At 39.5% G+C, this 25,640-nt stretch overlaps 1 protein-coding gene across 1 annotated transcript; it reads right to left on the reverse strand.

Annotated features, from left to right (window-relative positions):
• Positions 1 to 1,788: 1,788 nt before the first annotated feature.
• LOC127555720 (sodium-dependent phosphate transport protein 3-like) lies at positions 1,789 to 25,046 on the reverse strand. The gene is given in 14 exon segments (XM_051988272.1): positions 1,789 to 2,292; positions 4,174 to 4,264; positions 5,088 to 5,235; positions 5,572 to 5,704; positions 7,096 to 7,257; positions 7,535 to 7,653; positions 10,417 to 10,503; positions 11,765 to 11,852; positions 13,809 to 14,042; positions 17,363 to 17,571; positions 24,146 to 24,284; positions 24,833 to 24,886; positions 24,888 to 24,944; positions 24,946 to 25,046. Coding segments are annotated over 14 exon segments (1,710 nt in total). The 5' UTR covers positions 24,991 to 25,046; the 3' UTR covers positions 1,789 to 2,148.
• Between the last annotated feature and the right edge of the window lie 594 nt (positions 25,047 to 25,640).

Consider the following 25,640-nt stretch of genomic DNA (forward strand, 5'->3'; position numbering starts at 1 on the left):
TTTTCTTGTATAAATAAAACTTTTGTAGCCAAGAATAGAAGGAATGCAGAAAACTGGGGAAAAACTTTCATAGACATTCTCTCAAATAGGATGTGATTGGGTTGGAATACTGCTGTGGTGTAGAAAATGAACAGCTAGTTGATTTAGAAAAACATGGAAAGATTTGGACTTTGATGTTCACCTTCAGAGAAAGAGATGACAAGTGGAAATAAACATTGTCTGATTTTTCTTATATGTATATGTTTATAGATGCCATATATCTGTGCTTAAGTGTAGCCTTCTTGGGGGAGAGGAAAATTTTAAAAAAATGTATGGCAGAGAACAAAGGAAAATTTACAAGGAAGCAAAGAAAAGCTGGCAGCTTTGAAAACAGTGTGCAATAGTTATTAGGCTTCCTTGAAACAGAAATTTGTTGTTTTATAGTGAACACTCTCTCTTGTTTTGCTGTGTACATGGAAATGTTTTTTTTTTCTTTAATCATTTTGTATTTAACTTTATAATAGATTTTTTAAAATGTACAAACTTCCCCCATTCAATATGTCCTTTTGCTGAAATTGTTTACATTACAGAAGATTGAAAGATTTCAGAACAAGTTCTTTAATTGTTCACCACGAAACCACATTTTTATCATATTGGATATTATATTTACCTTGGACAATCCATTGTTCCACGTCAGATCTTGATTGTAGGCCATTGGATTTTTGTTTTGTTTTTATTGCTACCCAAAGATTTTGGGATAGTTTTATTTTTTGTTTAATTAACATATTTTTTTCTCTCTCTCTTCACTCTCCCAGTTTAACTGAACAAAAATTAAATAACATATCCATAACATACTCAGTCAAGCAAATTCCCACATGTTCCAAAGATGTTAGTCTCACTCGGCATCTTTTATCCAGAAGGGGGCAGCATGCCTATCTCATCAGTCTGCTAGACTGCTGATAATTGCATTGATCAGATTTCTCAAGTCTTTCAAAGTTCTTTTTTCTTTATAATAAGACTTCAATCTTAAATGGAGAGGGGAGTAATTCAATAATTCAGTTCTAGAAGCAGGAAATGCCCCTGCAATGAATGAATAAATGAAGGAAAATAAAGTGTATTTTTTACACTTTTTAAAAATGTTTTTTGTTTTAAATACAATAAACACAATTCCCCAAAGCACCCAAACCAACGTCCTGACAAAGAGCATCCCTTGAGCAGCAAGGAAAGATTTAAAGAATGTCTTTTAGAATGACTTTTGATGAATAAACAAATTTTTACCAGTAAAAAGCCCTCCTCCCTGTAGCTCTGTTACAAAGAAGAACCAGAATACAAAGTTATTGGAATATTATTGTTCTATGAGAAATAAGCAGCCTAATTTCAGAAAAGCCTGGAAAGAGTTATATTTACTGATGCTGAGTGAAGTGAGCAGAACCAAGAGAATATGGTACAAGGCAACAACGAGATCATGTGATAATCAACTGTGATAGACTTGGCTCTTCCCAACAATGCAGTGATCAAAGACAATTCCAATAGACGAGATGGAAAGTGTCCTCTGTATCCAGAGAGACAACTATGGAGATTGAATATGAATCAAAACATAGTATTTTCACCTTGTTGTTATTGTTTGTTTGTTTTTCCCTTTTTTCTTTTTTTTCCCCCTTTTGATCTTATTTTTCTTATATCAGCTTGATGAACATGGAAATATATTTAGAAGAATTGCAGATGTTTAACCTATAGCAGATTGCTTGCTGTCTAGGGAAGAGGGAAGGAAGAAGGAAAAAATATTTGGAACACAAAGTCTTGCAAAAGTGAATGTTGAACACTATTTTTGCATATATTTGGAAAAATAAAATGCTATTTTAAAAATGAAAAACCAGAAACATAAGTGGGCAATAATACAAAGAGAGTGGGGTCGTTTTCAAATCCTGACCCAGTGATACAAAAATTCCTTGTTTCAGCATTTATTATACCCCTCATAGATCATTATAGCTCAAAGGGGTTTCAGGGGTCATGGTATCATATGTCATATATCATAGTATCTCACCATAGTATAGATCTGGAAGAGACTTCAGAGGTGATCTAGTCCAAGCTCCTTATTTTATAGATGAAGATCCAAAGCAAAAAAGGGTTAAGGGATCTTAACTCAGCAGGCCCCCTTCAGTGGAACCATCAATGGCTGTCTACATCGGAGGGGCTGTCTGCTCGAGCCCATGCTTGGATGTCTGCTCGGCCGAAGATGAGGTAGAAGATCACCCCAAATAAATTAATGGCTCCTGATAGAAAGAAGACATTCCTCCAGCCAGACAACGTGTCCTGTGAAGGTAAAACAGGGAAATCAGGCCCATGAAAACAAATGGCACTGGGCCAAGGAAAGGAGCAATGGAAGCTTTACCCCAGGCTGGTTAAAGGTGAGAGATGGACTAAAAGGAGAATCCAGTAATTCAAGAAGTAGATTAATGAGGGCTCAGGAAGAGCAGGGGCCCCAGTTGTGGTAAAAGTATAGTCCCAACACAAATTCTTTTCTTTCTTTTTTTTTTTTTTTGTGCTACCTTATTTTATTTTATCTTATTTTTTAATAGCATTTTATTTTTTTCAAATACATGCAAAGGTATCTTACAACATTTATCTTTGCAAAACCTTATGTTCCAAATTTTTCTCCCTCTCTCTGCCTTTTGCTCCCCAAGACAGTAAACAATCCAATGCAGATTAAACATGTCTAACACTAATTCTTGTAGATCTGCCATAGCCCTGCCTCCAAGAGGACTTTCTCTTCCTCTTAAGAGCTTAGCAAACAAGTACAGAAGGTCTGCAGATGTGGGTAATATTCCATGGTCAAGATAATGTTTGTGAAGTGTTCAGCCCAGTGCCTGGCACAAAGTAGGCACTTAACAAATATTATTCCCTTCCTCCGTCCTCTCATGGAGCAAAGGAATTAAGGTGAAAACTTTAGACATAGAACTTTGGAAGGTAGAACATAATACAAGAACTTAGTCTAAGCCTTCAAAGAGAATTTAGACATTGGATTTTAAAGGACAAGAGACTTTAAAACAGAAAGACAGAAAGGGGAGGAATCTCAGAGGGGAAAGGGACTTGATGTCACAGAATGTCACAACTGAGAAGAGCTTTAGAACCCAGGAGGTCAGAGCCGGGAGGGCCCTTAGAACCCTGGATGTCAAAGTTGGGAGGGCCCTTAGAATCCAGGAGGTCAGAGCTGGGAGGGTCCTTAGAACCCAGGATGTCAGAGCTGGGAGGGCCCTTAGAACCCAGGATGTCAGAGCTGGGAGGGCCCTTAGAACCCAGGAGGTCAGAGCTGGGAGGGCTGTTACAACACTGTTCTCTCATTTTTATAGATTCAGTTCTGTTCCAGAAACATTTGCTAAGCCTCTATTATATGCCAGGAACTCTGCTAGCAGCTTGGGAAAATAAAGACAGAAATGAAATGGATCCTGCCCTCATGGAGAGTGCTTTCAACTGAAAGATAATTATGTAGATGGGTAAATGATCAGGAGGGAGAAAGTACTAACCACTAGGAGATATCTGGGAAAGTTTGAGAGAAATTTGAGTTCAATCTTAGAAGAAAATAGGAGGAAAATCAGAGCCAGGGAAAAAGGAAGTGACTTTCCAAGACCACACAGTTTTTTGGTGGCAAAGTATTTTTTATTACTCTGGATTCCAAGTGTATGGGTTTTTTTGATAAGTCCAGAGAGCCTTTTGTTGTGGTGGTGTAGTGGAATAGACATAGGAAGCATGGATCACTTTGCTGTGTGTTTCTGGACAAATCATCGATGGAAGGAACAAACATTAATGAGCACCTACTATGTGTGAAGAATTGTCTAAGCCCTAGAAATACAAAGAGAACACAAGACAGCTCTTGTTCCCAAAGAGCTCACATTCTAACTGGGTGAAACAACCCATAGAGAAAAGTTGACTTTCAGCATAGAGTCACAGTGGTCCTGAGGCTGGAGTCACAGGGCAGATGGCAAGGTCCAAGGTCCTTAGCAACCATTGTTGGGAAAGATTGATAGGCTCTGAGTGGGTGAGGTTTGGGCTAAGGCAGGTGGCAGACAGGTCTCTAGGGCCCTGTGGTTCAGACTGGAGCAGTCGAGCCTCAGTTTCTTCATGTCTAAAGTGGGGTTGCTATCTCCCAAGGCCCCTCTGGACTTGCTGTGAGGAGGCTGTTCCCTCCCCACTTACCTGACTGCTGAGGAATCCAGCCACCGTGGGTGCCGCCATTCCTGAGAGATTAGCCAGGGTGTTAATGACTCCATGCAGAAAACCTGCGTACCTGAAGTAGGGAAAAAAGAACAGCAGAGACCAAAAAAGAGGTTTTTCCTTTTTTTACTCATCAACTTTTTAATTGTTCCTGACTATGTGTCCAAACTAATCCTTAGAGAGTATTATCTAATGGAAGAGGTACTTGGTGTAGAGGGAACAGAACTCTATAGAAGGCCCCTTCAGAAGACACTTCCAACGATTAGATCAGGAGCTATTCTAGGGGAGGGAATATCTGGCTACTTGTATTTCCAATGCTTATCACTGTGTCTAGTTGCATTATTTTTGTTGTTCAGTCATTTTTCAGTCTTTGTGATTCCATTTGGGGTTTTCTTAGCAAAAAATGTTGAATTGGTTTGCCATTTCTTTTCTTTTCTTTCTTTCTTTTTTAAATTAAAAAATTTCAATTAAAATTAAATTAAAAATTTTAAATTAAATTTAAATTAAAGAATTAATTTAAAGCTTTTTATTGCTAATATATATACATGAATAATTTTTGATATTCAATCATTTCTTTCCCAACTCATTTTTACAGATGAGAAAACTGAGACAAGCAAGGTGAAATGACTTGCCCGTTGTCACATAACTAGTAAGTGTCTAAGGCTAGATTTGAATTCAGGTCTTTTGATTCTAGACTTGCTGTCCATTGTGCATCTAGCTGTCCTGCCTGGCATAGAGTAGACCTGTAATGAATGCTTATCGGCTGACTAACTGAATGATGTTCAATTGGTTAGGAATCCTTAACCCTCTCACCTTTTTGTGATCAGTGGCAAGGATCTGAGTGCAGAAAAGAGAAGGGAGGCACTATTCAGAAAAGGGGGGGGGCAGAGACTGACCTGGGGGCAACGTCCAGGAGATTCATGGCAAAGCCAGCACCGGTCATGCTGATGAGGGTCATGGACAGAGTGAACAGGATGACAACAATGATGCGATTGCAGCCGACGTACGGCACAGTGAGCACCAGGGCTGCCGGACACAGCATTCCTAAGAAAGACGCAGGGACTGCATTTCCTCTGCTTCTTCCCTCTCCTGTCTTGGTTCCCCTGGGCTCTCTTCCTCCTTCTCCTCCCCAGTCTCCCCCACCCCAATTCTCTTTCAATTTCTCTGTGCTCTGATTCTGGCTCCTTCTCCTTCACTTACTCATTTGCTTATTCCACAAATACTTGAGTACAGGCCCAAGACTTGGACTGGCTTCTCCACATCCCACCCAACCCTCTATTTTAAATATATGCATCATGTGTCCAGATGGACTGACCCACGGGGCTCAGTAGTGGATGGGAGAAGGGAGATGGGGCAGGGAGGGATCAGGCCCATTCTTACCTAGAGCTGTGAAGAGTTTCCTCAGTGTACCCAGCTGGAGCAGGTTCTTCGCTACCAAGAAGTCTCCCAGGAGCCCTGTGCCTATTTGACCCAGCCAGTTCCCAATGTATGGAGGGGCACTCAGGAAGCCACTCTAAAGAATAATCCAGGGCCAAAAGGCCCCTTGGAATAAGGAGTTGGGAGATCTTGGGGAGGAGGGAAAGAGAGGAAAAGAAAATGAGAGGGATTAGGATGAACATGAGAAAGGGCAAGAAGGTAGGAGAAGGTAAGGGAGAAGAGCAACTGTGGAAGAGGACAGAAAAGGGAAAATTAGGAGGAATTCCTAGCTGAAGCAGCTTTTCTGCTGATGTCTCAAATCCAGTCACTAAAGCGCTATTTCTTTGGACTGAGCAATTTCCTTTCTAGGCACTGTTTTCAAATTCCCCCTGAAAGTTACCACAGTGAGGTATTCAATATCTGGAACTAAAGGGTTAGAATGGGGAGAAACTTTAGATCACAGAATGTCAGAGCTGGAAAGAATCTTAGAACAAAGTATGACTGAGCTGGGAGAGACCTTAGAATACAGAATGTTAGAGATGGGAGGGACCTTAAAACATAGGAATCAAAGTGGGAGACATTGATCCTAGAACATCAGAGCTGGAAAAACATATTAAAATATATAATGCCCAAGTTGGAAGAGACTTTAGAATGCAGAAATCAAATCCAGGAGACTTAAAACTTAGAACATCAGAGCCGAAAGAGATCTTAGAACATAGAATATCAAAGTTTGGAAAAGCTTTAGAACAGAACATGATAAAACTGGAAAGTTTTTAACTTCAGAACATAGAAATTAAAGCTGGGAAACTTAGAACATAGAAAATCAGAGCTGGAAATACATCTATAATACAGAATGCCAGAGCTGGAAGAGACCTTAGAATGTAGAAGTCAAATCCGGAAGATTTAAAACTTAGAACATCAGAGCTAGAAAATATCTCAGAACACAGATTGTTAAAGTTGGGACATTCTGAAGGACAAAGAATGTCAGAGCTGGGAAGAGCATTAGAACAGAGCATGATAGAGCTGGAAGGAACCTTAGAATATAGGAATTAGAGCTAGGAGTCTTGGAACCTAGAACATCAAGGCTGGAGGAAACCTTAGAACATCAGAGTTGGGAGGGGCCTTAGTAGCTTTCTAACCCATCCTTTCTTATTTATAAGTGAAGAGATGAATCCTGGACTGCTAAAGTCATTTACCCAAAGCATCAATTGCCTAACAACACAGAAGAAGTGGAGAAAATCTTGGACAGCCTAAGAACCCTGGTTCTCTTCTGTGGGAGGTAGAGAGGGGGGAAGAAAAGGAAGAGGAGAGGAAAAGAGCAAAGAAGAAAGTAGGAAAAGTTTGGAGCTAAGCCCTTTTCCCAGATTTTTCAGCTCTGAGGAGTGAGAGTGCTGGAAGGGAAAGTGACCCAAAGTGCCCCCTTCTCGACATCCTTTGGTGATAGGCCCCAGAGAAGGTAGGGGTATGGAAGACCATGGCGGCACTCACCTCCCTCGTGTCCAGGTGAAGGATGTGGCTCAGGTACACAGGAAGCAGGGTCAGCAGGGTGTAGAAGAGCCAGTCGCAGCAGAAATAGGCCACTGCAATGGCCCACAGTGGCCGGCATTTCAGCATGGAGAGGAGAGGCAGTGACCAGCTGTGGCAGGGACCCTGGGAGAGAAATCCTCTTAGTAATCTCATGCTCAAAAACTCTATACTTGGAAGTTTGAAGGCTCGGCTTGAAGTCCTGGCTCTGTCATTTGATAAAGACGAAACCATGGGCTAATGGTCCCCCGCGGTCTCAGTCTTCTTGGTGTTGTAGCCAGTATCACATGAGATCATAGATGGTTTTTTTAAAGGGGGGGCCTTTACTGGGATAGTCTCTGAAGGGTCCTGTCCCCATTTCCAAGCTCAGGCCCTAGCAGGCTAACAAAAGGCAGACCCCTACCTTCTGTGTTGAGGTCGAGGTGATGTATTCCTTCTCTGTGATGCTGATGCAAGGGTGACTGTCAGGATCTTCAAACACCAGGAAGAACCAAAGCAGGCCCCAGACACAATTCACACTTCCTAAAAAGCAGAGATGAGAAGAAAGGAATAAGAAATAAAGGAAACACTATCATACTCCCCAAAGGACTTTCCTTCCTTCCTAGGAGGAGGCAGGGCAGATATTTTTTCTTAATGAAGTTTTTATCTATTTTATTAAATATTAAATATTTCCCAATTATATTTTTAAAATTTTTAAATATTCATTTAAAAAAATTTAGACTTCCAAACATTCTCCCAGTCTCTCACCTCTCCCCCATCCCTTAGGGAAGCTAAGCTATGGTTATTGTGTTTTTTAATCAAAGAAGACCAAATTGGGTCAATCTACAGCGTGTCCAAATGTGACTGATTATAACAACATAAATTTGGAAAGCTCTACCATAGATCAGGTACAAATGGTCCATGTGAACACTTGGAATGGAGATGTCTCTACATCTGCCCCTCTCACTTTGGGTTTTGTTTTTGGTTTTTTGAGCTACTTTTATTCTGCTTTGCTCAAAGAACACAGTGCCTCCTTCAATGTGGGCGTGCCATACTGGATGGTCCTGTGCCAGGGTCTCACAAATGATTCCCAAATTCTGTGGAGATGCTTTGAGAGTGTTTTGTATTGCTTCTTCCAATGTCCCTGTGAGAGCTTCTCTTGTGTGAATTCTCTGTAAAATAGTCCTTGTAGACAGAGCATTTTTCATTGTAAAGTCTTCAAAATTCTCTTGGATCATTGTATTTTTGAGAATAGTTAAGCTTCTCTTGTGTAGATTCTCTATAAAATAATCTTATAGCATTTTTCATTGTAAAGTCTTCAAAATTCTCTTGGATCATTGTATTTTTGAGAACAGCTAAGATTCTCTTGGGTGAATTCTCTGCAAAACAGTCTTTTAGACATGGCATTTTTCATTGTAAGGCCTTCAAGAATTTTCTTAGATCATTACTCTGCTGAGATTAGCCTTTCACAGTTGATCATCATACAGTATTGCCATTATTGTGTACAATGTTCTCTTGGTTCTGCTTACTTCACTTTGCATCCATTCATGTAAATCTTTCCAGGTTTTTCCTGAAACCATCGTCCTTGTCATTTCTTTTCTCTTTTTTTTCCCCTGAGGCAATTGGGGTTAAGTGACTTGCCCAGGGTCATACAGCTAGGAAGTGCTAAGAGTCTGAGGCCAGATTTGAACTCAGGTCCTCCTGAATTCAGGGCTGGTGCTCTTCTACTGCACTACCTAGCTGCTCCTCTTGTCATTTCTTATAGCAAAGTAGTATTCCATCACAATCACATGCCTCAACTTCTTTAATCATTCTCCAGTTGATGACATCCCCTGAAATTTCCATTCTTTACTATCATAAAAAGAGCAAGTAAAGTATTTTAAAAAATAAATAAGTCCTTTTCCTTTTTTTTTTTTTTTTGTTTCTTGGGTCTACAAATATTCTTATTCCTATTTATATAAAGACCCAGACAGATTAATTTGTTTTTTTAATAACTTTTTTATTGATAGAACCCATGCCAGGGTAATTTTTTTTACAGCATTATCCCTTGCATTCACTTTTGTTCCAATTTTTCCCCTCCCTCCCTCCACCCCCTCCCCTAGATGGCAAGCAGTCCTTTACATGCTGAATAGATTACAGTATATCCTAGATACAATGTATGTTTGCAGAACCGAACAGTTCTCTTGTTGCACAGGGAGAATTGGATTCAGAAGGTAGAAATAACCCGAGAAGAAAAAGAGAAATGCAAGCAGTTTATATTCATTTCCCAGTGTTCTTTCTCTGGGTGTAGCTGCTTCTGTCCATCTTTGATCTGAATTAACTCTCTTTATTGAAGAGATCCACTTCCATCAGAATACATCCTCAAACAGTATCATTGTTGAGGTATATAATGATCTCCTGGTTCTGCTCATTTCACTCAGCATCAGTTCATGTAAGTCTCGCCAGTCCTCTCTGTATTCATCCCCAGACAGATTAATTTGCCCAAAGTCCCATATCTAGTAAGTAGAAGAGACCAGAGAGAAACCCAGATTTCCTAAACCTTAATCCAACTTCCCCTTCTGTTATATTGGTTACTAAATTGCAAGGCTGAAACAAAATTTTTAACATGCGCTCAGCAGAGAGCAATTTGTTCATTGATGAGGGAGACAACATGATGCGGGGCTGACATTGTCAGCCTTAGAACATTCAGAGGCAATTCCTGGCTCTGATATATATATTCTCTGACTTATTCTAAGTAAATCATTGGACTTCTATAACCCTCAGTTTCCTCATCTGCAAAATGAGGTACTTGGACTTCATGCTGACTAAGATATCCTCTTGCCACAACCTCTATTCTGCTCTTTGTATTATTATAGTCCTCCCCTATCAAATTATGTTTTTGTTTGTTTGTTTTTGCAAGGCAATTAGGGTTAGATGCCCAGGATCACACTCAACTAGGAAGTATTAAGTATCTGAGGTAGGATTTGAACTCAAGTCCTCTGGGACTTCAATTCAGGACTACTGCTTTCTTTATCCATCTAATTTCTCCTACAGCCCTTCCCTAAAAAGATGTCCCTTTCTACCTAGGACCTGACTGGGGTTCACTCATACCTACAGTTGTAGGTATGAGTGAACCCTACAGCTGGACTGGAGAACTTGAGACTATTCAGTTACACTGAGCATGACCTTGAGATAGACCCCCCCCCGTATTTGCTTTGGATGCCTTTTGGAGGGTGTTGGCTTTGGCTATGGCTGCTGGGAGGGGAAGGGAAGGGAAATTCTGTGTACCTGACAAGGTGTCCACTTAATGGCTGCATGATTACTTACCAAAGATGTAGAAGAAGGCTGGCCATCCCAGAGTCTGGCAGGTGATACCTCCCACCATCAGGGTGAAGAAGGTCCCTAGTGTGGTACCTGCAAAAGGAACTCAGTATGTCAGAGCTGGGAGGGCCCTTAGAAGCCAGGAGGTCAGAGCTGGGAGGGCCCTTAGAACCCGGGATGTCAGAGCTGGGAGGGCCCTTAGAAGCCAGGAGGTCAGAGCTGGGAGGGACTTTGGAACACAGGATGTCAGAGCTGGGAGGGCCCTTAGAACCCAGGATGTCAGAGCTGGGAGGGACTTTGGAACACAGGATGTCAGAGATGAGAGGGCCCTTAGAACCCGAGATGTTAGAGTTGGGAGGGCCCTTAGAACCCAGGAGGTCAGAGCTAGGAGGGCCCTTAGAACCCAGAATGTCAGAGCTGGGAGGGACTTTGGGACACAGGATGTCAGAGATGAGAGGGCCCTTAGAACCCGAGATGTTAGAGTTGGGAGGCCCTTAGAACCCAGGAGGTCAGAGCTAGGAGGGCCCTTAGAACCCAGAATGTCAGAGCTGGGAGGGACTTTGGAACACAGGATGTCAGAGATGAGAGGGCCCTTAGAACCCGAGATGTTAGAGTTGGGAGGGCCCTTAGAACCCAGGAGGTCAGAGCTGGGAGGGCCCTTAGAACAAGGGATGTCAGAGCTGGGAGGGCCCTTAGAACCCAGGAGGTCAGAGCTGGGAGGGACCCTAAAAATGTCAGAGTTTGAAGGACCTTTAGAATGTAGATATTAGAACTGGAAAGTTTCCATCAAGTGTTGGAATGAAGTTGAGAGGGACCTTAGAACATAACAAGTACATAACTGTCTAGGACCTCAGAAAGCACATAATCCAATTCTCTCATTTTACGGTTGAGAAAATGAAGGTTTAGAGAAGGGAAGGATCTTGTCCTAGGTCAAGTTTTGTTACTTCCCATTTCAACTAAAATGACAAACAAGTGGGATAGAGCACCAGTCCTGAAGTCAAGAGGATCTTGACACTTACTTGGACACTTACTACTTCCTGACTGTGTGACCCTGGGCAAGTCACTTAACCCCAATTACCTCAGGAAAATAAATAAAATAAAATAAAATTCCAAACAAGGATCCCTTGTGAAGGAGGCTGTTGTGCCAGAGGATGGTGGTTCTGAAGATAAACTTTTCAGAGATCCTGGTCTTATGGAGGGATAACTTCCTAAAGACTGGGAGCTACAGCAATCTTATAAAAACATATCTTGGGGAATGTGGAATGATGTCTGAGGCCCACCAGGACACCAGGTCAAGAGCTTGGGCCCCCTGAGGTGAGTTTGTGAGAAGTAAACAAGGGCGGCCCTTTCTTACCAGCATCTGCAAAATTCATGAGGCAGGTGAGTTCCTGAGGTGGGGCCCACTTTGTCCAGAGAGTGAAATAGGCTGGGAATATCACACCCTGTTACGGATGGCAAAGCAACCCGGTTATTCCTATGGCAAAGGTGATAATTCAGGTCGATATTTTCTACATTTGGAAGGTGAGGAGACCTTGGGGAAGACAGTGACCAGAATGGGGATGGGAGCCATGACTCCATGGTGACAAAGCATTCCTGGAGGAGGAAACTACCTTTACTGGTGGCAGCTTTTATGCCTTGTCTACAGCTTCTCATCTGAGAGAAATCCAGAGAAAGAAAAGCATCTTCTCCCCGTTGGCATGCTGCATTTTATGTCTACAAAGATTATTTAAAAGAGTAAAATTAAAGTTAGAAAGAACGTTAGAGCTAGAAGGAACCTTAGGAAGAGAATGCTCAATTATAATATGTTAGAGCCGAAAGGAAACCTAGAACATGGAATGTTAAAACTTGAAGAAACCTCATAGAGAATCTATTTCAACCCCTTCTTTATGTAAATGAGACAGAATCTCAGAGGAGGTCACAGGGGCTAAAATCTACGTCATTCAGCTCCTAGTCCCATGCTCCTCCCACCACAACATGTGCACTTCCATCTTTAGCTATCTCTACTAGATCTCCCTACTTCCACTCATGCTTAGGGAATAAGGGAGGAGAGTAAAGAAAAATAAATTCATGAAACCCAATATCAAGAATCTATTTGCTTCCCAATAAGACAAATAAGAAGGGGCAAAGCTTTTTCTATGTCCAATAATGTTGAGCTCTTTAGACCACCATGTAGTAGTACTACTACTAATATTATGTAGCACAGTAAATAAAGGATGGGACTTGGAATCAGAAAGAGCTAAGTTCAAATCTTGCTTCAGATACTTAGAAATTGTGTGACTCTGGGTAAGTCACATAGCCTAAAATGATAGCACCTAGCTTCCAGGGTAAGGATCAGATAAGATAACACAGGCAAAGTGCTTTGCAAACCTTATAGCACAAATAAATGCTAGCTCTTCCTCTTCCAACTACCACTTTCACTACTAGTACTACTACTACTATTATTACCACTATTACTACCACTTTCACTATTAGTACTACTACTACTATTATTATTACCACTATTACTACCACTTTCACTATTAATACTACTACTACTATTATTATTACCACTACTACTACCACTTTCACTACTATCATTACCACTACTACTACTACTTTCACTACTAGTACTACTACTACTATTATTATTACCTCTACTACTATTATTACTACTACTTTCACTACTACTACTACTACTATTATTATTACCACTACTATTACTATCACTACTAGTACTACTACTACAATTATTATTACCACCACCACCACCACCACTACTACTATTATTATTACTACTACTACTATTACTACTAGTACTACTACTATTACTAGTACTGCTACTACTACTACTATCCCTACTAGGACTACTTCTAATATTATTATTACCACTACTACTACTAGTTCTGTTATCTTTTTATTTTCAAAATGCATTCAAAGATAGCTTTCTACATTCACCTTTGTGTTCCAAATTTTTCTCCCTCCCTTGCTCCTCCCCCTCCCCTAGATGGCAAGTAATCCAGTATATGTTAAACATATATAGTTCTTCTATATATAAAAAAGGTGAAAATGCTATGTTGTAATCCACATTCCATCCACATAGTCCTCTTTCTGGATGCAGATGATTCTCTCCATCACAAGCTTGGACAAGTCTTTTAACCATCCTAATTTCCTCATTTATAGAATAGAGATAATAATAGCATCTACCTCTCAGTTATTATGAGGAACAATGAAATATTGTATGTATTATACTATATAATACATAAGGTTTTGAAGCATTTAAAAATCTAAAAATACTATAAACATATTAGTTGTTATTATTGCTGTTGTTATTATTAATGCTCAATACCTTCTTGGTGCACTTTTAAACACATTTTCTCATATGATCTTTCTGTTCATGATGAAACCAAGGGAGGGCTTACCTGGGAGAGGCCTCTCAAAACCTGGATGAGGGCAAGGTAAGCCACACCACGCTCTGCGGCTGAGGGGAGGAGAAGGCCAAGGATAGAGGAGAGGAGCAGTCCAACGCCCAGGACAGGCTTCCAGCCCACAATGCCCGTGAGGTAGCCTCCAGGAATCTGGGTGATGAGGTAGCCATAGGAGAAAGAACTCAAAAGGAATCCACAGGTTTCAGGGGTCCAGTTATAGACAGGGGCCTGGAAGAATAGGAGACCTGTCAAATGACTAGGGGAGCAGAGGAGGTAAATGATGATGTGACATGATGTGGTAGAATGTAATGTGATAAGGTTATATAATAATAATAGTACATAACAATAAAGGTACATTACAGTATACTAGTATTATATAATCAATGTGTAATATAGTATTATGATAATATAAAACAAGTATACAATATAGTATAATATAATATAAGGGTCAGCTAAATGAGATAATACTAATTTTAAAATTTAGAAGTCTCATCTTCTTGAGTTCAAAACCAGCCTCAAACACTTACTGATTATGTAATCCTAGGCAAGTCACTTAACCCTATTTGCCTCAGTTTCCTTATCTGTCAAATGAGTTGGAGAAGGAAATGGTAAACTACTCTAATAACTTTGCCAAGAAAACCCCAAAATTAGGTTAAGGAAAATCATATATGACTGAAATGACTCCACAACATAAATATTGTATAATGAATACAAAATGTAGCATACAATTATATTATATATTATTATATAATTATAGATACAATAGATGCATGACAGTATAATATATAATCAATATAATATATATAATATAATATATATTAATATATAATATACAATCAATAATAATATAATATATTATCATAAATAATATAATTATTAAATTATCAAAAATAATATAATATATAATCAATGTAATATAGTATAATCAATATAATATAATCAATAAACATTTATTAAGTACCTACTATCGCATAATATAATATAATAATATTGCACAATAATAGAATATGACATTAGATAATATATAATATATGATATTGTATAATAGAATAAATAACATAGTATAATAACAGAATATATAATATTGTATAATAATAAAATATAGATCATGATACCTGGCACTGCTATGATAATGTATGATTTACCAAAGCACTTTATGTTTTCCTTATTTTCATTAGTAATAATAATAATAACCATATAATAATGACCATACTGGCATTTATAAAGTACTTTTAGGTTTTCAAAGTATTTTGTGTTATCTCACTTGCTCCTCATAACAACTCTGAGAGATAGATACTATTATTATCCCCATTTCACAGTTGAGAAAACTGAGTCTCAGAGGGATTAGGCAATTTGCTCAGGGAGACACAGTATCTGCAACAGCATTCCACATGTCTTGCTGATTCTGGGTCCAAAATTCAATCCACTCTGTTGATTCTTGAGTAATATTTTATTTTTTCCCATTTACATGTAAAAACAATTTCTAACATTAATTTCAAGAAAAAATTTAAGTTCCAAAATCTCTCTCCCTCTCTTCTTTTTTCCTCCTTCCCTGAGACAGTAAACAATTTGATATACATCTTCAATCATATAAAACATATTTCAATATTCAGTATATCTGCATATTCTTATAATGATCACGCATAAGTGTTATTATCCCTTTTCTACAGGTTAGCAAATCAAGGCCCAGAACATTCAGAGCCACAAGAGAATTGGGAAATCATTTAGTTTGATGCCTTCATTTACAGAGGAGGAAACTGGGAAAGAGAATCACGAAGTCCACAGGTTGGGATTGGGAGTCTAGGAAACTTGGATTTAAATGACACTTCTGACTCTTAGAAGTTGTGTGATCCTGGGTAAGTCACTCAATGGAGTGGTCCCTGCTCTTGATAAGTTTTTATGCCATTGGTGCACTGCAGCCAACTCAAACGTGTTCAAGAGAGCCAAATGTTCAATTTCCAGTTAATCTGTGGAAATCAGCAAATGTTATACATCAGGATTTAATTATTTTGTTGACTGCTTAGATTTAAGAAAGTAATGGTGGTTCAGTCATCTTTCAGTCTTGTTCTACTCATTGCGGCCCTATTTGGGGGTTTTTCTGACAAAGAAACTGGAGTAGTTCGACATTTCCTTCTCCAGCTCATTTGACAGATGAGAAATTGAGGCAAGCAGAGTTAAGTGACTTGTCCAGGCTCACACAGCTATTATGTGTCTGAGGTTGGATTTGAACTCAGGAAGATGAGTTGTCCTGACTACAGGCTTGGCATTCTATCCATTGGGCCACCTTGTTGTCAAAGTAAGCAATGGAAAAAAATAATAGTACTAATTAAACTTAAAGTGTGCCAGTATGCTTCCCCTCCACCCCCAGAGATCTGGTTATTAAACACTTACCTTTATGTGTGTAAATAACTAACAGACAGAATAGAAGGACAACATGGTGTCGTAGATTGGGTGCTGGGATGGGCTGCCTTGCAGGGCTGAGTTCCTCATAATGGAAATGTTCCAGGAAATCCTTAACAGCTATTTGTTGGAGTTATTGCTCAGATAGGGGCTAGACTAGGTCTTTTCTGAGGTCCCTTCCCATTCTGAAATCCTAGGACTTCAGAAGTGATCTGAGTATAATCAACTTGCAGGAATCCTAGCACAAATTTCACTGATGGCAAAGGAAAAGTCCCACTTTCCTAGAGCTTTCCTCTCCAGCACCTGCATGCAATAGGCACTTTATTTATATATTTTATATATGTATATATAATATATGCATATACATATACATATGTGTGTATGTATAATAAATATATATATATATACCATATATACACACAGTATATATCTCTCAGATTATTTCCCATTTACTCTCTCTCATATATATGTATACATACATACATATGTATTATACATATACATACATATATAAAATATATTATACACACATATATACACATACATATTTGTGTGTATGAGTGTGTGTATATATACATGTATATGTAATATATACATATATATATATATATATATACACACATACTTCTTATTGTTCAGTTATATGAGCATTTTGTGCTGTCCTGTGAATGCTGCCATTCTCAGCAATACAATGATCCAAGACAATGCTGAAGGACTCATGATGCAAAATGCTATCTACTTGCAGAGAAAGAACTGATGAGTCTGGATGCAGATTGAAACATATTTTTAAATTTTCTTTATTTTTCTTGTCGATTTTCTTTTGCAACATGACAAATATGGAAATACATTTTACAATGATTGCATATGTATAATCTATAGCAAATTGCTTGTCAAGGGGGGGAGAGAAGGAGGGAAAGAGAAAATTTAGATCTTGAAATTTAAAAGCACAAATGGTAAAAATTATTTTTGTAGGTTGTTGAGAAAAATTAAATTAAATAAATAAAATAAAAATCTAATTTAATTAAATAAATTAAATTTAAAATTTTAAAAACTGAACTACAAGGTTTTTTTGGGGGGAGGGGAAAGAATGTTGTGGGGTCATCCCAAGTCTCTCCCCCTACCCTTCCCCATCTGAAATGGTTTACTACCTTGACTTCTCTGGGCTGGGAGGTATTGGGGGGAACAGGAGAAGATTCAGGACACACATCTGCAGAGACGTTGAGAGACACCTGCTGATCCGTGTTGTTCACCATGGCAACTATGGCAATGCTGAGGTCCACCCGCTGGGAGTAGGTGACGAAGAAGGAGACATGCAGGATGAAAGCCAGGCCCCAGCGGACAGAGCAGAGGCCTGGCACTGCAGGACAAAACAAGGGGTTAGGGCAACTGGAGAGCCAAGAGGCCCAGGTGCCCTTTCTCCTCTTCCCTCCTTCCAGCTTCTTACACTTGCCTCTCCTTATGTATTCTGTAGCCCAGGTACCCAACCCAGTCTGCTTGCAATTCCCAGACTCTCCATTGCCTATTACCAAGCCTTTGCATTGGCTGTATTCCTTGCCCAGAGTACATATGCCCTGACATTCCTTTTTAGTGGCCCTCCGTGCCTTGAAAACTCAGATCAAATTCCTCCTTTTGCAGGAAGTCTTTCTCCCAACTCCTTTTTTTTCTCTTTCTCTGTCTCTCTCTTTCTCTCTGTCTCTGTCTCTCATATATATATAAGATACATATGTATGTATATGCACATATATAAAATATATAAATAAAATATATTATACACACATATGTTTATGTGTGTGAACCCACACATATATTACAATATACATGTATGTTAAAAAAAATCTTATACACACATATAAATATGTTTATTTATATGCAAATAAACACACACACACACATACACACACACACTTTTTCATTGTTTAATTATGTCTGATTCTATGTGATCCCATAGATTTCATCCATAGGGTTTTCTTGGCAAAGACACTGAATGCCTTCCCTTTTCCTTCTCCAATATGTCCCCAGTTTGCAGATGAGCATCTGAGGCAAACAGGGTTAAGTGATTTGCCTAGGGTCACACAGCTAGTAAGTGACTGAGGCTGAATTGGAACTCAGATCTTCCTGACTCCAGGTCCAGTGCTCTGTGCACTGTGGTAACACCTAGCTGCTCCTTACACTCTGCAACTATTATATGTGTATATAATAAGATACATGTTGTCTCTCCTTAGGAGCAGGGAGTGTTTTTGCTCAGCTTAGTAACAAGCACATTGTAAACACTTGATAAATATTTGTTGACTGACAAATATGGGGACCTTGCCAAAGCTCTGAAAATTGCCCCTCAGGAGAGAAGCAGTGAGCAAAGCTTTTTGGTCTAGGCAGAATTATCAGTATGAAAAAAAATTTCCAGTGATGCACATTCTATTGTTTTAGGGCAGCTACATGGTGCCATAGTGCATAGGATGCCAGACCAGGAGTCAGGAAGAATCATCTTCATGAATTCAAATCCAATCTGATACTAGCTGTGTGATCCTGGACAAGTCACTTTGACTTATTTGCCTCAGTTTCCTCATCTGTCAAATGCGATGGAGAAGAAAATGGCAAACCACTCTTGTATCTTTGCCAAGAAAACCCCAAAAGGGATCAAGGGGAGGAGGAAATGACTGAAAAATGATTGAACAACATGAATTATAGTCTTTGAGATTTGCCTATGAATATTTATCACCACCACTCGTAGTAGAAATTAAATTTAAATTACTTTGCAGTGAATGTGAACTACTGCTCAATAATAAATTATTAATAATTATCACATTACCATCAAAGTATTAAAGAAATCTTGATAATTAATTCAAAATAAGAACCTACATTTACATAGCCCTTCATGGTTCACTTGGTTCAACATACTTGAAATACTGCATATCTTTTTTGGTATCATTACTTTTTTATAATAATAGCTTTTTATTTTTCAAAATACATGCAGAGATAATTTTCAACATTCATCCTGGGAAAATTTGCGTTCCAAATTTTTCTCCCTCCCTCCTCCCCTTTCCCCTTCCCTAGACAGCAAGTAATCTAATATAGGTTAAACATATCATTACATTTTTTGAGTCTGAGCCTAAAAAGCCTCTTGAAGGAGTCAGGGCTGGGATCATTGGCTATGTGTATTTCATAAATGAGGAAAGTAGGTCCATAGAGGAATACCATCTAGATCAAGGTCTCCCAGCTAGTAAGCCCTGGGACAGGGCTGGAACCCAATACTCATGACTCGGTCCAGCACTTGTAACCTCCCACATCCTTTATTCTTCTTCCAAATCTCTTCTCTGCTCTCAGCCCTTTCCCTGTGGCCTGGACCTCATCCTAGTTTCCAGTGCCTCTCTTCCATATACAACTTAGCACTGGGGGAGGAGAGTTTAAAATGTAATAGGGGCATTGGATGGTCTTTGATCTACTCACAGGCAGCAGTGTCCAGATGATGACAATATTCTGTATTCATACTGTCCTTTATCCCCATTTCCCAGGTGTCTTTATTGGCAAAGGAGATATAATTTTTCCCAGCTGGAAGGATGGGCTGAAGGATCATGGGAGGGGAAGCCCAGCGGGACTGAAGATGATCTTTTAAGTTTTTTTGAGAGGACAGGGGAAATGTGCAGACTTGTGCCTTAGCAAAGAGCTGGCTATTTGTAAAGAAAGGGATCAGTTATCCAAAACTTAATAAAATTTTGAGTCAGAACCTTATATAACTCAAAGATCTGCTTGAGGAGTTACCTATCTAGGGAAAATTTTCTTTCTCACTGGGATTAGGTGAATTTACATCCTTTCCACTTTGTCCCCTCTTCCACTTCACTGCTTCCTTGGTAAACTGATATCATTCCTCCTTAAAATTTATTTATTGGGAACCAAAATGGCAGAGTAGGACATTACCAAAGTTCTGCCGTATACCTTCCAAATATTTTAAAATAATAACTCTAAACACATTTTAAACCATCAGAAGCCACAAAAAGATGGAGTGGAAGAATTTTTGAGCCAAAGACAGCTTGGAAAATTCTGCAGGAAAGGTTTGTTGCATGGGAATGGGTCTGAAGCACAATTGTGGTACAGCCTGAGACAGCATTGCCCAGGGATCCATGAAACCAGGAATAGATGGTGGGGCCTTTGAATCTTTGGCAAAAATGGCAATCTTTGGCCTTCTCAGTCCACAGAGTCAAGGATGATTCAACAGGAAAGATTTGGTGCACCAGGATGTGAGGGAAGTCCCAGCCTAGGATCAGACTTTGAGAGCTATGGAATTAACAGTAGCAGCAATCCTGTGATAGCAGCAGGAACTGCTCAGCAACAGCAAACAAGACTCCTGAAGTTTGGGACATTGCACCCTCCACCCTGGAAATAAACCCCTAAAATCCAACTAATAGGTTGGGAAAACATAAAACAAAAGAAAAAAGATTCTGACCATAGAAAGTTACTATGGTGACTAGGAAAATCAAAATACACCTTCAGAAGATGATAACAAAGTCAAAGCTCCCACATCCAAAACCTCAAAGAAAAATAAGAATTGGTCTCAGGCCATGGAAGAGCTCAAAAGGGAGTTTGAAAACCAAGCAAGAGAGTTATAGGAAAAATTGGGAAAAAGAGATGAGAGTCGTATAGCAAGGGAAAGAAGGTACAAAAGCTCACTGAGGAAAATAATGCCATGAGAATTGAAGTTTATGACTTTATGAGAACTCAAGATACAATAAAAAGTCCAAAAGAATAAAAAGATAGAAAAAAGGTTAAATGTCTCATTGGAAAAACAACTAACCAGGAAAATGGATCTAGGAGAGATAATTTAAAATTTATTAGTGTATCTGAAAGCCAGGATAAAGCAAAAACAGACTGGACATCATCTTTCAAGAAATTATCAAGGAAAACTGTCCTGTTATTCCAGAATCAAAGAGCAAAACAAAAATTGAAAGAATCCACTGATCACTTCCTGAAATATAGCCAAGATAAATACTCTCAGGAATATTATAGCCAAATTCTGCAATTCACAGGTCAAGGAGCAAATATTGCAAGTATCCAGAAAGAAATAATTCAGGATAACACTTTAGCAGCTTCTACATTAAAAGACTAGAGGTCTTGGAATATGATAGTCCAGAGAGCAATGGAGTTAAGATTACAATCAAGAATCACCTACCCTGGGGTGGCTAGGTGGCACAATGGCTAGAGCACCAGCCCTGAAGTCAGGAAGACCTGAGTTCAAATGTGGCCTCAGACACTTAATACTTCCTAGCTATGTGACCCTGGGCAAGTCATTTAATCCCAATTACCAAAAAATAATAATAATAATAATCACCTACTCAGCAAAATTGAGTATAATCCTTCAGGGGAAATGATGGACACTCAATGAAATAGAGGATTTTAAAGCATTTGTGATGAAAAGACTAGAGCTAAATAGAAATTTTGATTTTTAAATATAGGACTCAGGAGAAGCATAAGGATGGAATCAGGAAAGGGAAATCATAAGGTTTATCGATTTCTATTCCTACATATAAAGATGATCCTTGTGAAGAATTTTTCAATATTATGGCAGTTAGAAGGAGTATATATAGACAGAGGGTATAAGATATGAGTTAAATATGAAGGGATAATATCTAAAAAATAAAACCAATTGGTGAGAGAGGAAAGTACTGGGAAAAGGGAAAGGGAGAGGTAGAATTGTGTAAATTATCCACCATAAAAGAGGTAAGAAAAAGCTTTTACAGTGGAGGGGCAGTGGAGTCCTCCTCTCTAGGGGGAGACAAAGAGGAATGAGTGAATCTTAATCTTGTCAGAATTGGTTCCGAGAGGAAATAACATACACATAATATGGGGTATATAAATCTATTTTACCCTGCAGGAAAGTGAGAGATGAAGGGGATATGAGAAGGGGGGAGAATGATAGAAGAGAAGACACATAGGGAGAGTGGCTGGTCAGGAGCAAAACGCTTTTGAGGAAGGACAGGGTGGAAAGGAGAGAATAGAATAAGCATGGAGAAATACAGTTAGCAATAGTAATTATGAAAAGAAATTTGAAGCAAGTTTCTTTATGAAAGCCTTATTTCTCAAATGTATAGGGAACTGAGTCAAATTCCCTATTCCCCAACTGGTAAATGATCAAAATGATCAAAACCAAAGGGTTATGAAAATCATGCATATCTTTTGACCTAACAGTACTAGCCATGAATCCATCCCAAAAGAGATTTTTTTAAAAAGGAAAAGAATCCATAAATATAAAAATATTTGTAGCAGCTCTTTTCTTAGAGCAAAGAATTGGAAATTGAGGGGATGGTCATCAATTGAGAAATGACTGAATAAATTGTGGTTTGAGATAATGAAGGAATATTATTGTTCTATAAGAAATGATGAACAGGATGTCATCAGAAAAACCTCCATGAGTTTAAGCAAAGTGAAATGTACTGTGTACATAGTAATAGCAAAGCTGTGAATGACTTTGCTATTCTCAGCAATACAATAATCCAATACTACTCTGAAGGATGAAAAACGCTACCTATACCCAGAAAAAGAACTGAGTATGTCTGAATCCAAAGTGAAGCATACTTTAAAAAAAAAAAAAAAACAACTTTCTTTTTTTCTTGAGGATTTTCTTTTTTTGGGGGGGGGAAATATATGTTTTCTTTTGCAATATGACTTTTATAAAAATATTTTGTACAACTTCACACGGGTCTTCTCAATGAGGAGGTATGGGAAGTAAAGGGGAAGAGTGCAGAACTCAAAAATTTAAAAACAAATGTAAGAAAATTGTTTTATATGTAACCAGGGAAAATAAAAATATTTAAAATTTTAAAAAGAAGTTAGAAGAAAAAAGTTTATTAACTACCTCAGTTATTTCTCCAGGATCTCCTTTTTATGAGCTACCTATCTTGAGAATTTAGCTCAATTGAACACATGCAGAAAATTCAGAGTATACAGAAACTATAGACAAGCAATTAGTTTACTTGGGGTGATAAAATAGTCATAATTGTAACAACAAACAAGACAACATCTATTGATAAGCAGTGACCTACAGTGAAACCCGAAGTGAAATAGATTGGGGACATTATCTTTTTTCTCTATAAAAAGAAGAGGTTTCCCAAGGCCTATTGAGATGGAACATTTTATATTTTATGTTCCCTTTCCATTCTAACATTCTAGGATTACATTGTCTAAGGTCCCTTCTCAGTCTAACATTCTGTTTTTATTTATTTTTTGATCAAGGCTTGTGAATTCACTGATAGAGGAATGCCTGGTGAAGAAAGCAAATCTTTGGTTTATAAACTCTAAAAGTGTTTCATTTTGTCTTCTCAGAACCCAATACAGTACCCAGCACATGGTGGCTCCTCAAAGGTGCTTATTGATCCATTGATTGAATAGAAGGGTTTGTGGGTAGTGAGATGTAGAATGGCTTGTCCAGGAGCACACAGCTAGTACACCTCAGAGAGGGGATTTAAAATCTGATTGTTTCCACTCCTAGGTCAACTGTTCCAAGTTCCTGTCTAGCTATATATTCTACAAAATAAAGTCTATTTAAGAACTGACAATCGATGTTTTAAGGTCTCCTTTGGCTCTGTAATTCACTGCAAGTGTAATTAGCATACTTCCTTCTTAAAGTCCAAAGTTTTATGCTTTCCTTTGCTATAGATGTCCGAGAGGAGTGATGATGGAGAGAGCAAGGACCCTGGTGGAGGCCATATGGCCTAGGAATCAGATATTTACTAGTTGTTTGCTCCTGAGCCAGTCATTTTATTTCTTCCATACTCAGTTTGTTCATTAGTAAAAAGTGAGGGAAACAATAGCACCTACTTTCCAGAGTTATCTCAAATGAGAAAATGGATACAAACATGTTTGGTAAGCCTTGAAATACTATCTAAGTTTTAGCTTCTGTAACTGTTACTATTATTTGATTGTTACTGTTATTATTAATGTACCTTTCTCTCTGGGGAGCTGCTCATCCAGGAGAGGTTGGGTACTTTCTCCATGGATCTCAGGGGCTGAACTGTCATCCTCCATGCTGAAGTGGACACCTCTTCTCGCCCCCTTGGGCACTTCGTCTTTTTTGGGGAGAGCCTGTTGGAGGAAAGGGCTATGGCTGGGGCAACAGAGGTTTCTGTCTGTTGTGTGGCCAATCAGGGATAGATTAAACATACAGATACATACACACACACACACACACACACACACACACACACACAAGTATTCAACAAAAAGACGACAAATGCTCATTATAGATTAAGTCCCTCAAGATCTCCTATTCCAAGAAATATAAGGGACTCAGCACCATAAAAATAATGTGCTTCAAGTTCTGCCAGTTTTGACATTATGTCCTAAGGTCCCTGCAATTTCTGCCATTCTGTGTTCTAAGGACCCCCCAGATCTGACATCCTAGTTCTAAGTTTCCTCCCAGCTCTGATATCTTGTGTTCTAAGGGCCCTCCCAGCTCTGACCTCCTGGGTTCTAAGGGCCCTCCCAGCTCTGACATCCTGAGTTCTAAGGGCCCTCCAGCTCTGACATTCTATGATCTCATCCCTTGAGGTCACTAAATGTCTACTGCTTCCTTTCCCTTTTCTTCCCCTTCCCCCATGCCCCTATTTCTACTACAAGTGGACTCCAACCACCCTGCCCCCACCTATCCTCCATAGACTCCTCGGCTCCTTCCTGGGCTGGGGGGTGGGAGGTGGTAAGCTCTAGGCATTTTAGCAGAGTAGCCAGCGGCAGAACCCTCCTCCCTTCCCCTCTCCCGCCACTTTGTCTCCTCCTCCTGCTCCATCAGCATCTGGCCTATGATTCCAGGATAAACAATCCAAGCCTTGCCAGCCGCCAAGAGAAAAGCATTTGGTGACCTTTGTCCTCACCTGACTTTGGACTGACAGGAGCTGGTCAGCGAGGGTCATGTGAACATGGAGCCACGTGATAGCCGATCAGCGCCCGTAACTCTGGCTGTGGAGCCGCTGGTCTGGCCAGCCTCCAGTTCCCCTCTTCCTTTCCAAGCTTGGCAGCTTCAGGGGGAAAAACCCAGCACCAAGTTCCTGGGCTGTGACTGAAGGAGGAGTCATCTTCAAGTGTGCTAGGCTGGCCTTTTGAGAATGGATGGGCTCGCGTTGGAGGAAGCCCTTACACTAGTGCCCTGGTCTAGACCCCTGCCATTCTTCTTCATCCGGACTCTCCAAAACTCTGCCCGCCAATCGCAAGCTCCCTCATTTCTTACCCAGTCAGAAAGGCTCCAGCTACCAAGAGTGTCAATTTCAGATTTCCCTTGGGCCCCACTTCTACCAGAAGTCCCACGTCCCCATTAAAACTAATGCTGCTATAAGGGCAGCTAGTGGGGCAGTGGTTAGAGCACCAGCCCCGAAGTCAGAAGGACCTGAGTTCAAATCTGGTCTCAGACACTTCACACTTCCTAGCTGTGTGTCCCTGGGCAAGTCA

Source organism: Antechinus flavipes, chromosome 3 (genome assembly GCF_016432865.1).
Source record: "Antechinus flavipes isolate AdamAnt ecotype Samford, QLD, Australia chromosome 3, AdamAnt_v2, whole genome shotgun sequence".
Classification (NCBI taxonomy): Eukaryota; Metazoa; Chordata; class Mammalia; order Dasyuromorphia; family Dasyuridae; genus Antechinus; species Antechinus flavipes.